The sequence below is a fragment of the Opisthocomus hoazin genome, chromosome 2, assembly GCF_030867145.1.
Source record: "Opisthocomus hoazin isolate bOpiHoa1 chromosome 2, bOpiHoa1.hap1, whole genome shotgun sequence".
Lineage (NCBI taxonomy): Eukaryota > Metazoa > Chordata > Aves > Opisthocomiformes > Opisthocomidae > Opisthocomus > Opisthocomus hoazin.
Window position 1 is genome coordinate 21,638,228 of NC_134415.1, and position 15,692 is coordinate 21,653,919.

The 15,692-nt window shown below is 40.0% G+C and overlaps 2 protein-coding genes across 2 annotated transcripts in view; one reads left to right on the top strand and one right to left on the bottom strand.

The window, feature by feature from the left end:
* Positions 1 to 6,377, bottom strand: CRIPT (CXXC repeat containing interactor of PDZ3 domain). The gene is made up of 5 exons (XM_075412855.1): positions 6,277 to 6,377; positions 5,986 to 6,051; positions 5,529 to 5,583; positions 4,768 to 4,871; positions 1 to 776 (listed from the first exon to the last, which is right to left on the bottom strand). The coding sequence occupies exons 1-5, from the start codon at positions 6,290 to 6,292 to the stop codon at positions 712 to 714; spliced, it is 306 nt and encodes a 101-aa protein (XP_075268970.1). The 5' UTR covers positions 6,293 to 6,377; the 3' UTR covers positions 1 to 711.
* The window catches only part of PIGF (phosphatidylinositol glycan anchor biosynthesis class F), a 21,133-nt gene continuing 11,703 nt past the window's right edge, over positions 6,263 to 15,692 (top strand). Inside the window, exons 1-5 of the mRNA XM_075412853.1 lie at positions 6,263 to 6,398; positions 6,751 to 7,001; positions 8,666 to 8,757; positions 9,651 to 9,767; positions 15,276 to 15,384. Coding sequence (XP_075268968.1) covers positions 6,774 to 7,001; positions 8,666 to 8,757; positions 9,651 to 9,767; positions 15,276 to 15,384 — 546 coding nt within the window. The 5' untranslated portion in view covers positions 6,263 to 6,398; positions 6,751 to 6,773. The remainder of the gene's footprint in view (positions 6,399 to 6,750; positions 7,002 to 8,665; positions 8,758 to 9,650; positions 9,768 to 15,275; positions 15,385 to 15,692) is intronic.

Sequence of the window (15,692 nt, forward strand, 5' to 3'; positions counted from 1 at the left end):
TTGGAAATTGATGCTCATTATTTTATTGCCTTGGGCCACCAGATGCCCTATGTAAAGCCTTGTTAGAGGCTAACAAGGGAATAGCTGATCAGTCTTATTGCCAAAGTAAAAACTGGCAGAGTAACACACTAGATTTCAGTAGTTTAACAGTTTGTGATTTAACCAACCCTACTGCAGGCAGAAACAAAATTCAGCAGGACAATTACATTAAAATCTGAACAGCAATACTTACAGGGGAGAACGTGATAGTTTGGGGTGAGAGTAATTATAAATACCTATAAGCACAGAAGTAAATGAAGATACTACTTTAATGAGGTGATACAAGCTCATATTTTATACATCTACAAAATATTACTATCAGACAAGTAGAAGACTCAAGATACAGCAAAAGAATACAAGCGTTGATCTCAAAGATCTGTGTTATGATGGTAACATAGTTTCAACCTATCCACTAGGATCCTCTTATTCCCTTTGAACTTTATCAGTTCTGCAAACCATTACCTTTAAATATCAGTTAACATTAGTGCTAAAACAACAAAAATCAAATATTATGTACATTTTCTAGGCAAACAGTCAGGCTGTCTTTACGTCTCATCTCATTCCAAGTAAATTTATTATCTTCCAGAAAGTAATATTCAAATATGATTTAAGAGAAAAGTTACTGTACAAAGACACAGAAGCTAAAGTTCATAAAAAGACCAGTCAATACAATTAGACAGAAGTTTGCTTGTAGTTCTTTGTATCCAAGACCTTCTTGCCACACATTGAGCAGATGCCTGTAAGTACACAACAGGTGTGTAAATTATTTTAAAATCATTAAAGTTTTTCTTCAAGAACATAGTTGCTATGTTTTTGTAAAAATCATTTTCAAAAAACTGCTTCAGTGCGCTTTCACTGACAATCTATATGTGCATTTTCTCACCACATACTGCAAATTCAAAAGTACTAATACAACTTCTAATACAAATTAGTATTTGCAGCATATGTGTAATACTGCCACTAAAAAAAAAAAAAAAAGCTCTATTTTGAGAGCATTATGATTCACAACACTACTCAAAGCCTCTGTAATTTGCTGGCACATTGAAAGAGAGCCAGCAAAGGCTCCCATCTGGCAAACAGGTTAAAATGGTGTATTACCAAACTTTTTAAGTCCTGTAGCCAAACCAAGGCCTGAGATGGACAGAAAGTACCTAGACTAAGAAAATAGAGTCACCAACAAACTAATCACTAAATGGAAGATTAACAGGTGGGGAGCTTCAGATAATTCAGTAAGTTCAGAAGAATACAGTTTCTGAGAATTAAGCTATTTATAGAGCAGTAGAATTAAGAAACAATGGACACCAAGAACACTTGGGAGTTGACCACTGATGTCCCAGAGCACTTTGTCCTATACCCAGAGAGCGGCAAATCAGAAGACTAGAGCAGCAAAAAGTACACAAGTCTGGCAGAGGGGCAGGTTGTCTCAATGCTTCCCTTTTCTTCTAAAGCACAAAGGTGATAAATCTTTTGTCTGGTAGGGTCACATCTCGTTTTACAAGACCACTCATCAGCAGACAAAAAAAAACGTGAAGTGGCAGCTATTCCTGTTAATTCTCTCCAAATCGTGTGCTTTCATCTACTGACATCATGTAACTGCACACATATCTACAAGTCCATTAGGAAAGAGAACAGCAGGGAACATGCCACATGATTGACTCTGGAGAGCAAAATCTGGCCCATGAACTGTTCACCTGAGGCCTAAATTGAGAAGTAATTAACTTTAGACTGCCTCTCAACTTCAGAGATATGCAACAGTTGAAGCACTAAGCCACATGACTGCATTTGCTTCAAAAAACATGCCACAACCACATCTTTGATGGTCAGAACTAGAACCTAAAGCATTTAGTTATGGATTTTATGAAAAAAAAAAAAAAAACAACAGATTCAACCTGGAAGGATACACAAGCAGACTAAGACGAAATCCCGAAGCCCACCCAAACCAGCCATAAGTTTAAGAAAGAGAACGAGGTTCTACCATATGGGATTCAGGCAGCCATCTGGTGAGCATCCACCAACTAGAAAAGGCAACCCTCCTACAGCACGCTGCTAAACCACTGACTCAGTGACACACTACACATTTACAAAATAATTAAGGTAATTTCACAAACAAAACTTACTACTGGTTAGCTGTAGCTCTACAGCTAACAATTAGTTCACCGCATGTCTGTGTGCTATGTGGATTCCTCAGTATTAACAACGTAACTGAGTTCACGTTGCTTTTTATCCCCCATCTGGGAATTAAAAGTTTGAGCCCTTTTGCTTACCTACTCAAAATCACAAGACTAGTAGAAGTTCTATATCCTTAAGGCTCTCCATCAAATTTGCTTGAAATTGATTCCCCCCCCCCCCCCCCGGAATTTTTGAACAGCTTTTAACAATACTGAAGACTTATTATGAATATGGGACATAGAAAGCTTCCAGGTATAAGCAGAATTTCAGTGCAATCATTCACACATAACTCTCAATTACGGAAAGATTTCATATATTCTGTATTGCATAGTGCAATATCTTGCTTTCTAGGGATGATTATATTCTTTTTCATTTTTCAGTTTCACCTTAAGCCAAGGCTGACTTACAATGCATCAAGCATGCTCACAACTGGACCAGGGCCTCCTTTTCGAGAAATGAACCTTTCAATGGATTATGTTAAGCCACTGAATGCCTAAGAATACACAGAGGCACAAAGACAACTAAGAGCACGACTTGCGTTCAGACACACTTTCTTAATTGATTGTACAACTGAACTTACTTTTTTTCTATTTGCCTTTTATTCCAATAAGGGACAAGGGAAGAGCAATGGATGTGATCTATCTGGACTTCTGCAAAGCCTTCGACACAGTCCCTCACAACAACCTTCTCTTTAAATTTGAGAGATATGGATTTGATGGGTGGACTGGACTGTCTGGTGGATAAGTAATTGGTTGCAAGGTCGCAGCCAGAGGGTAGTAGTCAACGGCTCAATGTCCAGATGGAGATCGGTGACAAGTGGTGTCCCCCAGAGGTCTGTACTGGGACTGATGCCGTTTAACATTTTCATCAGTGACTTAAGACAGTGAGATGGAGTGCACCCGCAGCAAGTTTGCAGATGACACCAAGCAGAGCAGTGCAGTTGACACGCCAGAAGGACGGAATGCCATCCAGAGGAACCTGGACAAGGTCAAGAAGTGGGCCTGTGTGAACCTCATGAGGTTCAACAAGGCCAAGGGCAAGGTCCTACACCGGGGTCAGGGCAACCCCCAGTATCAATACAGGCTGGGGGATGAAGGGATCGAGAGCAGCCCTGAGGAGGAGGACTTGGGGTACTAGTGAATGAAAAGCTGCATCAAAAGCAGCGTGGCCAGCAGGGCGAGGGAGGGGATTCTGCCCCTCTGCTCAGCTCTGGTGAGACCCCAACTGGAGTCCTGCGTCCAGCTCTGAAGCCCTCAGCACAAGAAGGACATGGACCTCTTGGAGCAGTCCAGAGGAGGCCACAAAAATGATCAGAGCGAAGGAATACCCCTCCTCTGAGGAAAGGCTCAGAGAGGTGGGGTTGTTCAGCCTGGAGAAGAGAAGGCTCTGGGGAGATCTTCTAGCAGCCTTCTAGTACATGAAGGGGGCCTACAAAGAAAGCTGGAGAGGGACTTTTACAAGGGCATGTACTGATAGGACAAGGGGTAATGGCTTTAAACTAAAAGAGGGTAGATTTAGATTGGACATAAGGATTAAATTATTTACCGTGAGGGTGGTGAGGCACTGGAACAGGTTGCCCAGAGAAGTTGTGGATGGCCCCTCCCTGGTAGTGTTCAAGGCCAGGTTGGATGGGGCTTTGAGCAACCTGGTCTAGTGGAAGGTGTCCTTGCTCATGGCAGGGGGGTTAGAACTAGGTGATCTTTAAGGTCCCTTCCAACCCAAATTGTTCTATGATTCTGTTCCCCAGGTATTCCATTTTTGTTAGGCTAGCCTATTGCTTTACCAAGATCAGAAGCTGGATTTTTGTTTGGTTTGTGTGGTGATTTTTGGGGGGTGGATGTGTCTGGGGTGTTTGGGTTTTGGTTTGGGGTTTTTTTTGTTTGTTTTTTGAGTGTGGGTTTTGGGGTTTTTTTAAACCACTATTTAGAGTTTTAGATTTAGCTACTATAAAAAGCAGAGAGGGGAGCAGAAACAGGACTGCAACAAGCAACTGAGTTTTACAAAATCTATTTTTCTTTAAACTAAGAAAAATCAAACTTGCTAGATAACAGTTTTCTGTGCAATTGCCAAGATTAAGCTTCCAATTCTACTGCTTTAGATACCAGAAACATTCTAAAACAAGCAGAATCATAGAATGACTCAGATTGGAAAGGACCTCCAGCAGTATCTAGTCCTGCCCATCCCACTCAAAACACAGCCAACTTGGATGAGGCTGTCTCAGGGCTTTTCAAGCCAAGCCCTGAATACCTGCCACAGAGATTCCACAACCTCTGTGGGTCCCTGTTATAACAATACTTAACCACCCTCACAGTGAAAATTACTTTCTTTGTATACAGTTAGAATTTTCTACATTGTAACCTGCGTACATTGTCTCTCGCTGCATTACTGTGCACATCAGAAGAGTCTGACTCCATTTTCTACGCCTTCCTACTAACAGCTGAAGACAGCAATTAAATCTCTTCTTAGCCTTATCTTTGCAAGGCGAAACAAATTCAAGGGTTCCACTTGCTCTCTAATTTCAAAGCAAACAGTAGTAATTTGACGTTTGGTGAAACTCACCTTTTTTGTAGGCACATCCTTGACAATAGTGAGACCCTGGCTGATGGACAGAGCTCTTACAAATCCGACATATTGCAAATTTGTTCTTTCCATAAGGATCAAACCTGGGAAAAAGGAAAAGTATTTTATTTATGCATCTTCAAGTATTTCCTCTGCCTCACCTTAGAAAGTCTAAGCCAGAGGGCACAAAAACTCCAGCAAAAACTATAATCTAGAAAAGCGACGTACAAGGATTATTTCTAATAGGCTGCACAAAGTCTACAGAAAAGCTCCCACTTTCCCCATTAAGAGAGACTCGTTGCATTACAGACAAAAACTTAACAAAAGCAGAACTAAAAATGTGTCCTTTTATTAAGGTATTAGACTATTTTGAACTTAAACACCTTCCAGCAGTGCCTTGCCCCCTTTCATCACAAAATGTCACCAAGACATCAGGAAATGCTCAAAAGATTGTACCAGCAATCTTAACACAGAAAATAAGCCTTCCCAGCTCCTCTCCTAACAAAAGCATCAAACCTATCTAGCCATTTTGGTGCAAACTGCAGTAAAATATTTGCCCGTGCTCTATGACTCACCAGAAAGCACCCGTGAAATATGTACGGGCATACTTTTACCAACTAATCACATTTCATAATCTCTACAAAGCTTTTTTTTTTAAGTGTGTTTTGGACAAGTTCCGAGTAGTTGTCCAGATATGCATGAAACAGGACTCAGTTATAGCAAACTGAATTTTTTAGCCAAAACCAGTATTAAATACTAACCTTGCCTTCTTCGAGGTCAATGCCTTGTTTTCATTTAACTTGCGGCCACCGCTTTCTACAAAAAGAAGAAAACCATAAACTGATAAATTACCCAGTTCCAAGCATACCTAAAAAAGCTTCATTTACAGCGTTTACACATAGGCAAATAAAGTTACAAAGAGCGACGAAAACATATAGCACAGCGTTAAAGCACAGGACAACAGGATACTTTATACCGTGTTCTGTTTGCACGTTGTCATTCCATATAAGGAGAAAAAAAACAGGCAAGTTCAATACTGAAGAGCTCAAGGTACATAAATTCCCAGTGCATTAAATTAGCAGGAGAGAGAAACTACAGGAGTTAAAAGTTAGCCTGATTAACTATTTCAGATTTTAGATTTAAGATTATCAGATGGCTCAGGCGCCCAGCTAGCTTTAAGACACCTGAGAAACAAGCGTTAAACCCCCCAAATATTACCTGTCGTGTTTCTTGCGCCATCTTTCCACGTGTCGGGAGTGATTACCCTACCGAGCTTCTTCTCGCCTACGTAAGGAAACGTCACAAAGGAAACAAATGAGAACTACGCGGCGTCAATACTCGCAAGAGAGCGCGGCCTGCAGGAGAACGACAGCTCACACGCAGACAGCCTCGCAACCGCCACCGACAGCCCGCCCGACACAGCCCGCGACCCGCAGCGGCTCGGCTCAAGGGACGCCCGGGACCCCCGAGGGCAGAGAACGCCCGCTTCCCCGGGCCGCCCCCACTCACACTTCTCACACACCATGGCGGCCCCCGCCACAACAACCAGCCGCTTCCGGCCCCGCCCCGGAAGTGACGCGCAGGGGCCGCCGGTTTCCGTCGCCGGGCGGCCCCGCGGGCGCACCGCGGCGGTAAGAGGGGGGGTGGCCCCTCGGCCCCCCTTACGGCTCGGGGCGGGGGCCACTGGGCGCGGCCTGGCGGGAGGCCTCCGCGCCGCCCGTATCCTGGGCGGTGGAGGGAGCGGCCCGGGCCAGGGCCAGGGCCCGGGCACGGCAGGGGCTGAGGCGGTTCCCTCTGTCGGGGCGGGGACCCGGCTCCGTCCCTGGGCTCTGGGATGGTTCCCGAGGGAATGGCGCGCTCCTGTCCCGAGATCGCCCCACCTCACCCCCGAACCGAGCTCAGGGCTCTGCCGTGCGTGTGGCGGCGAGGCAGGACCCTGCCCCGCGGCGCGTCGGTGACGGGGTGCCGGTCGCTGTCTTGCAGGTGGCCGGCTGGTAGGGGACGCGATGAAGGGAGCGGAAGCGAGGAGGCTCTTGGCCGCCAACCTCCTCAGCGTGTTCGCCGTTGCCCTGACAGCGGTCGTCCCGGCTTTCTTCTGGGAGGGGTTCACGGTTCTGGGGACCCACCTGGCGTGGCTGTGCGTTTGTTCCGCTGGCGTCGGCGCCCTGCGCGTTGTCTTGCACTTAGTCCTTAATCCAAATCAGTCTCCTAAGAAAAGTTCTTGTGCTCACAAGGTAAGTTTTGCGTTCTTAAATGGCTACCAGGCAGTTCCGAGGGGAAGCGAATTCTTTCGCTGGAATGATCAAGTGAGAAAGCAAGAAAAAGCGACCGGTTCTGGTGGTGAACTCTTGTTTTCCATGAGTGAGCTGAGGGTAACAACTTTTGAAAGAAGTCGTGCAACATTTTCGTGACATTAAACTTTCTCTACCTGTAAATAACCTGTACAGGTGAGCGATTTGGTGTCTTTCCTTTTTCTTGTTGATACATTGTTGTTCATAGTCCCAGCCCTTGGATCTTCCAACAATTTACATGGTGGCAAAAATTGGAAAAGTTGAGTGGGCACAGAGGGAATTTCATAGCCCAAGCCTGGCTCTCAGTGTTACAAAGAGAAACTTTTCTTTTGCATAGTCATAAGTTTCTAATAAACTTAAAGGAACGGAAATAGTTTTTAGAATTTGAGAACTAGAAGAGAGAATAGCTCGCTACAATTTAAGCAAAGTGGATAAATTTTTAACAATTATGTGGAAAAGTATTAAAATGGCTACATCTCTTTGAATGACAAAGTTTGCACACAGAGGAGTGTAAATCTGGGAGAAATTCTTGTAGTTACAGTTTGTAACAGGAGCACTAAAGGTATGAATCCTGATGAAATAGGTTTCAACAGAGCAAATTTGGAGCAGACACAACTTGTTCAGGACTGGGGCAAAACACCGGCATTCTGAAGCCAGCTGGCTCGTCTTGCACTCCCAGCTTGCTGAGTCAGAAAAGATTCAGTGCTCTGATGTGGTGATTCCTAAACATTTAAGCAAACATCCCTGAAAACAGTGTCTTTGTATGCAAAGCATTTGTCTAGTTTTGGTGACTGAGGGGGATGTGAAACACACAAAATCATTGTGGAAAACAAGTTTTTTAAGCATCTGTAGTTTAGAAATGAAGTGGGCTTCGTGTTCTACGTGAGATTTCATCCCAGCCAGCATAAGGAATAAATATTAAAAAAAAAAGTGTTCAAACAAAATTGTGGATTTCCATTGGTGACCTGATCAGAACAGACCTAACCAGAATTGTCTATCAAGGGGCTATGCTTCTGTATGTTATAGTGAATACCCAGAGACTGTTGTTTAAATTCATAAAAAACTGTATGTGTTCTCCAGATTTATAGACACTCATGGACATTTCTCAGATGGATTTAGAATTTAAGATGTCAAGTTCAAAATGTAGTTGTTTTATTTCACATAATTTTAAGTATTACATTTACTTCTGAATGTCTTTTTTCGTATTATATATTTTCTTGACTTTAAATATTTTTTCACTTTCTGTGAAAGGTGCCCTTTAATGATTGGACATAACACTCAGATGTAAAACAGAAATGGAAAAATAGCCAATAAAATTATCTCTGTTTGTCTTGTCATTTCCAGTTATATTTTTTGTATGTTTGCCTTATTATTACAGGCTACGTGAAAAAAATTTAGATGGATTGTGATAATTTTTAATTAATTTAAGTATTAAATATAGGGTAAACTGTTTTAAAATATGCCATGCTATTATCATACCGTCCTGTAGCTGAAATTAAAGAAATAGGTAGAGTACAATGCTATTGATAAGATATAGACTATGTATGTTACTTATGTTCTCTTTTCTTTTAAAACATTATTCTGATATTTTATTGCTCTTTTTTTAGATATCCAGATTTCTAAAATGCTGTATATACTTTTTCATGTCTTGCGTACTATTTCATGTGATTATTGTTCTTTATGGAGCGCCTCTCATAGAGTAAGTCAGAAGACCATATCCTTCTCTAAACGTTTTAAGGGGCAGTACTCCTTGCAGATACTGGTATAAGTACTTGTATATCTCCTGGCACATTGGAAGTTAAAGGATAAACTCCTGTCTGGGGGAAGAAGGGTGGCTGGTTTGGTTCTTTGGGGAGTTTTGGGGTTTTCTTGTCTTATGGTTTTTTTGGTTTGGTGGTTTTGGGTTTTCTTTAGAAGCTGACTCTTACAGTTTCTGTATATTTGGAGATGTGTTTTTTCAAGACAGTTACAAACAACTCATTTTACTGTAATGTGTATGTTAAACATGTGCGTACAAACATTTTCCAAGTTTCATTTAGTCATTTTCCCCATAAGAGTGTAAAACACGCATCTTGTGTATCTTTCATCCTTTTGGTATCAGTGTTTTAGTTTTTAGGAGTGATTAAAACAGAAAAAAAAAAAAAAAGAGGAAAGGCATGAAGCAGCCTGATTTCTGAGAGAGGTGCTAATTTACTAATTGTGGTATCATGTAGTTTAGTTTCATGCTTGCTTCCACAACATCAAACTAAAACAATAAATGGAATAATGAAGTAAATATCTAAGTGTGCTTCAAGTCAGAACTAATGTTCTATATGAGGTACACCTGTGGTTTTTAAAATGTTACAGGTATTGGGCATCTAAAATAATTACTGTGTTTCAGTCTTTGAGATAACAGATACTCTGTAGAATAGTAAAGAAAGATGGAAAGAATTCTGGTAAGAAGAAAATACTTTATTCTTCTACATGAGGTTTAAGAAGGTATGCATGCTTTCACAAGTTGACTTAGTTTGGATTTTTTTTTTTCACTAAACCGTTAATCCTGAGAAAATTAGTACCTACCTCACTTAATTTTGTAATATTCCTTCTTTGTAGATCTGTGACTGAGACATTTTTGTTTGCAGTTCTCCTGTCTACCTTTACTACGTTACAATGCTTGTGTATGCTGGGACCAAATGTACAAGCATGGATACGGGTATTTAGTAAAAATGGGTAAGTTCTATTCTAAAGTTTCTGATTTTACCCAGAATAGAAATGGACAAAACTGATGTAAAAAATATATCATGGAATTTTTTGTAAAGGAAGGAGAACTTCATGAATATGGGTGTTTATTATATTTGTAATTACAAGCTTATTGTTGTGAATCCTGATGAAACGCCCCACTTATGAAAGCTTTTTTGACAAAATTATTATTTGTTTTGAAGACGTTGGTTCAGAATACTGGCAGTTTTTTTGGGGGTGTCCAGACACAGACACTAAATCTGACTTTATATGTGTTTGAAGGAGATAAAATTTCAAACGTGAATTTTGCTGGTGTAAAACCATTGTGCAGTCCAGTATGATGGTTGCCAAATAAAGAGGAGACCTGAGACTGAGCTGTAAAGGCAAAATCTTGCACATGATCCGATAGTACCTTTGTAAACACAGCTTTTAAAGTAGGAATAACAAGCCAAAACAAACACTATTGTAACAGTATTTTTAACTTGAATATAATGGTGAAAATAACATATAATTTACTGTGGTTTTAAGTATGTAATCTTTACCATGCTTTTTTTCAAATTTCAGATAAAACTGTTTTCAATGTCAGTTTTCAAGTACTTTTTTCAAGAGTATGTGGAAAGTAAAATGAACCTTTTTATCTCATTTTCACCTCAGTGACAGCCATGACATTAGCATGTATCAAGAATAATGTATTTTTCAGAAGTATTCTATCTCTTCTGCCTTTTTTCACTCGCTAAGTAACAGGACTGTTGAAAGACTGGGACACTGAAACACAAAGAAGCCCCACATATGCTTGAGGTTTAATAATAAGATGTTAGTATTTGTTCCCTTTTAATAGTTTGTAAGGGTGAAGTCTCATCTCAAAAGAAAGTGAAAAGTTTTATAATGCTGCTGACCTATGGAGTTACTTTTTGTTTAGAGTTCTGTAGAGGAGGACAAAAGCAGACTCTTTATAGTAGTTTCAGGTATTGACTTTTGGTTTATCTCGATTCTCAGCTTACTGAAAAATATCTTGAATCCTTATTCAAGTCAGTTATGCTTGGGTTTTTTTTATTTTCAGTGGAAAGGGTGAATAGGGTAATAGAAATGACACCTTGCAAGACTTTAATAAAAGCATGGAGTTGTTTAGCAAAACAAATCATTGCTCATTCACTTAGTCATCTTTGGAGGTTCTGAAACTGGAAATAACAGTTGAATTGAAATAACAGATGTTTGACATCAGTCTGTCCTTGTGCCAGGTAGATTTTGAATGCCTGTCAGTTTCTGTCTTTCCTAGTCTAGATCTTACTGTTACTTCAGCACAATTGCTGCACAGCAAACAGGGTTGTCTTGTTTTGACACTTTCCCTGTGACAACTTGTACATACTTCTTACTAGTGAGCCATGTGACGTTATCTCAATAAAATGTCTGTTTAATAATGATGTTTATTTAGACTGCAAAGAAACACTGTAGCAAATATTTTTTTTAATGGATTGTAGCAAGCTGCTCTTTTGAAAATAATTGTGTTTTTTTTCATTTGCCCTCATAAATGAGTTGGAAGATCTTGCGCTTGGGTGGGAGTTGAGTGTAGACGTGACATATTGAAAGGTTGTCTCTAACTTAACCATGTGGAATGAGGTGGGACTGGTTGAATGGAGGAAAAGGACAGTTAGGTAAGATCAACACAACTGTTTGCCTTGAAAGAAGAGTTTAGTGAATTGAATTGCAGTGGGACAGCAAGCTGGGAAGTCTGATTAAGAATGTAGCTTAGTATGAAAAAGGAATTTGTTTTAAAAATATCTGAACACAATTTAGACTTAAGTAACAACTGGCATTTATTTTTGTTACTCTTATTTGCCTGTGCAATATTTATAAGATCAAAATGCGTTTGTGCTGTTGTCTTTTCAGAAGGACAGAAAAAGACATCTCCTGAAAGGAAGTTTGTCTTGATACGCCAAGTGTAAACAACTAACAGATATTAAGTACCTAGCTATTGCTCTGGATAGCTTTCTGCTGTTTTTTTACATGGGCCAGTGTGAAAATACTGATGCGCATAGTATCTTGTCACAGGACTATTCATAAAGCTACATTCAAGTAACTTGTGTGTAATCTACTGCATCATAATACTTGTGGTACAATTAAGTCAGTCCAACATAGATATTTTGGGGTTATTTCTTCTGCAGAGATGCTTAGCTTTCTCTATTTCCATTTGCAGCACTTGGAAGCAGTCACCTCTAGTAAAATAACTTCTAATAAAGTTACTGCAAGATCAGTCTTGCAGTAACTTTATTAGAAGTTGCCCATGCCTCTAGGAGGTGGATTGTATGTGCCAACTCATTGTAACATGTAATCTGTGATACTGCAGGTTTATTTTTTTGTATTATAAAGTGTGGGTTGTTGCCAGGGTGGAGGGGAGGTGTTGTTTGGTTTTTTTAACACAAGAAACAATTGTATGAAACACAATTGTAGCTCAGAAAATTGCACATGCTCCACATTTTCAAACTGAGTACACTTTTGAATTGGAAATGTCAATACAATTTTAAAATTACTTTTATTTTAAGAAATTTGAACAGTTTGTTCTTACCCACATATCTATAGTCCATGTACACACAGAGTGTGTGAGAAAAGTAAGCTTCTGTATTCTACATCATAAAAAGTTCAATTTGAAGTAAGTAGACTGTAAATAGGGGTGTCTCCAGTAATTCTACGTTTGGGAAGGGGTAGGCCTGTGCAAGCTGTCTGTGAACTCTGTATTCTGACATCTACTGTTGTGACCAGTGTCGTGACACTGATCATATGCTGCTGTAAGCAGACAGAGGGAAATAAAAGCTGTAGAAAGGGTTACTGGCACTGTTGGAAACAGGTGGCTATTCTTTAAATGGCTTTTCGGTAATTGTTTGCTGAAATAGCCTCCTGCATAAAAGCCTTTAAGAAATTAGCTTTCAATTGCTGATTTTTATTGCTCCTTTTGGAGACTGTTTATTTCAAATCACTAGTCAGAGTAATTGTGTTGAAATTTCTGGTATAATAGCAATTATAAGATGTCACCTGGGTAGGAAATAGACTTTATTTGGACTTGGGGAGGGGGGGGAATCATAGGATGGTAAGGGTTGGAAGGGACCTTGAAGATCATCTGGTTCCAACCCCCCTGCCATGAGCAGGGACATCTTCCTCTAGACCAGGTTGCTCAGAGCTCCATCCAGCCTGGCCTTGAACACTGCCAGGGAGGGGGCATCCATAGCTTCTCTGGGCAACCTGTTCCAGTGGTTCACCACCCTCATGGTGAAGAATTTCTTCCTAATATCTAATCTAAATCTGCCCTTTTATAGTTTAAAGTCATTCCCCCTTGTCCTATCACTACACACCCTTGTGAAAAGTCCCTCTCTATCCTTCCTGTAGGCCTCAAGTATAAAACCATAACTTTAGGGCTCCTCCCAGTTTTGATTTCATCTATTTCGTCACTTGTTTGTGAACTGCGTACTCTTATAGACTTGGAAATGTCGTTTCTGAAGGTGGGCATCGTCAAAGTGGTGTGCTGCTTTGTATTTCAGTCCTGCCACTGCACAGAACTCCAGATCTTGTCTGTCCAGGAGCTGCCTTAGTAAATTCTTTTATGTTAACTAACCTCTTCAATTCACACATTATTTAAAACAGCACTTAATGTGTTGTATTTAAAGGTGTTAAATATTTACTTAAGGCTTTAAAAGGCCTTTGTGCCACTGGTGATCATTTATCATCTTGTATTGCTAGTTTTGCCTGCAAAATTGTTTTTAGTTGTAGTTTTTTCATAGTTAAAAAATAAACCTATAAACTCCAAGTTTAGAAATGTTGCTGCAGTTGTTAGCCTCGTAGAAATAATGTGATGGGTTAATGGGTCAAAAAATACCTGCAAAAATCCTGATAGATGACATTCCATGCAAAAAATAAAATAACCAAAGCATTGTTCTTGTGGGATAATTTTGGAGGACAAGGTTGTATTTGAGTAGCCAGTGTCCATGCTGCAGAGTGGTTGAATTAGCAGCCCAAATGGTTGCCAGACTGCCAATGGCTGTTCTTCAGTTGGGCACTGTGCCTTGTTAATTCTGTTGTTTTGCTTTTGGGCTCGGTCTGATTTCTCCGTATGGTGCAACATTATGTGTGTGGATTTACCAGATGAGATGTCTTGTGGGGTATAAATGTACCTCAGTCAATACATTCTCTGCTGGCTCTTTCACTGCTTTAAGGCTGTAGAAGAAACAGTTCCTGTTTCTGCTCAAAATGTCAATGTTGCACTGTAAATATTATAATCCGTATGACCTTTATTTTGCAAACAACAAAAAATGTTTGCCTTCCACTTGTGAGCCGTTTGGTCAACATCAAATGCAGCAGTGAGTTAGGTGTATGCAGAAGTGAAGTTGGAAAATTTAGGCCCTTCAAAACAAGGTCTAGGGTTAAAGCATTCATGTTTGCAACCTAAACAGCACGGGTGAAGTTTGGAGTTTACTCTCCAGCTAGTCTCCTAGCCATAAAAATGCCCATCTTTTCTGTTGGCTAAAGCTAGGTTTGTGTTTATAATCTGAGATACAGCAAACGTTAAGATTCAGATCCTCATACCTGACTGATTTGGAGCAGGGATTTGAACCCGGTTCTCCTGTCTCAGAACTGTGCCCTATTATGTTCCGAACTTCTGTTCTTAATTGGTACCAAGTACTCAAATGTTCTTGGCTTGAGAAAAGCAAAGCAATCACTGGTAAACTGATGATGGACAGCAAAGTGCTTATTTATTAAATGGAAACCCAACTTTTCCAAAACTTCTGAACTCAATAGTGGTAGAAAGCTATAAACTGAGAACTGGAGTCATTAATATCTGCTATGATATATATGTTATGATTAGCAATGCAAGTATTCTTTTGCATGCAATAAATTTATCCTCTAGCCAGTGTACTTGAACTTGGATGCAATGTTGCCGAAGGGCTGCAACATGCAGGTTAGGTTTATTTGCAGTGTTTCTTTTCAGCTGATGGAAAGTAGCTTTAGAATACTCACATAGTGGACTTCTGTTTTAAATATCAAATTGTCATAGTCATCAAATAATAACAACATGGTCCACCGTAGAGTACTTTGACTGTGCTTGCACTTTCCTATACAATCCCATCCTACTCTTTTATATCTGCTTTTTCCTGCAATGCATACAGTATCATTGTGATATTTTAATGTGCTTAATCAAACAGTGTTTCAAGCCCAAAGGAGTATTTCCAGGTAAAATACATTAGCTTTTGCAGTAAACATCTTGGGGGGAGCGGGGGGGGGGGGAAATCTCCTGAATGTGCAGTATAGAAAGACTATGATTATAGCTAAAATGTGCAACTTGCATTTTACATATAGTTTGTATCTGTTAGGAGAAACCTGCATGCTATTTATCCAATATTTTGATTTTTATATCCATTTGTAGTCTCAAAAGTCTTGGAAGAAATCAGATCTAACGTTCTGACATGGTAACTTCTACTGCTGTTGAAATCTTGTAACACACTGTTTCTACAGAGCTACCTCCATCTGGGAAAGCAGCCTACAGATTACTACCATGTGCAGTATACTAGGAGCTTGGTTTGGAGCATTTCCTATTCCTCTTGATTGGGATCGGCCTTGGCAGGTTAGTATCTGCACCTTTATCATAAATATAAAAATAATAATTTTCTGAATAAGCACAAAATTGCTCTGAAACTGCACAGGTGTATTGGACTTACTTGTTAGCTGTTCCTACAGGGTTATGCCAAGCATTTAAAAAGTCATTGGAAGCATTCTGTGCTTACAGTGTAAGGATGTAAAATGCAGAATTATTACCTCCCTTTTTAATAAGTTCTTTGTTATAGATTTATGAGTGTCTGTTGCATGCAAATTTTTTCATGAAATAGAGCTGTAAGGATTTTGATATGAAAAGGCTAGACAAGGAGGAGGAGA

Bases quoted from the DNA above. Each gene is read 5' to 3' on its own strand.
- CRIPT (XM_075412855.1), bottom strand. The intron at 5,584-5,985 runs GTAATATTTGGG...TTCTTTTTGTAG, and splicing joins TGGCGCAAGAAACACGACAG to AAAGCGGTGGCCGCAAGTTA. The intron at 777-4,767 runs GTGAGTTTCACC...GTGTACTTACAG, and splicing joins AGGATGTGCCTACAAAAAAG to GCATCTGCTCAATGTGTGGC.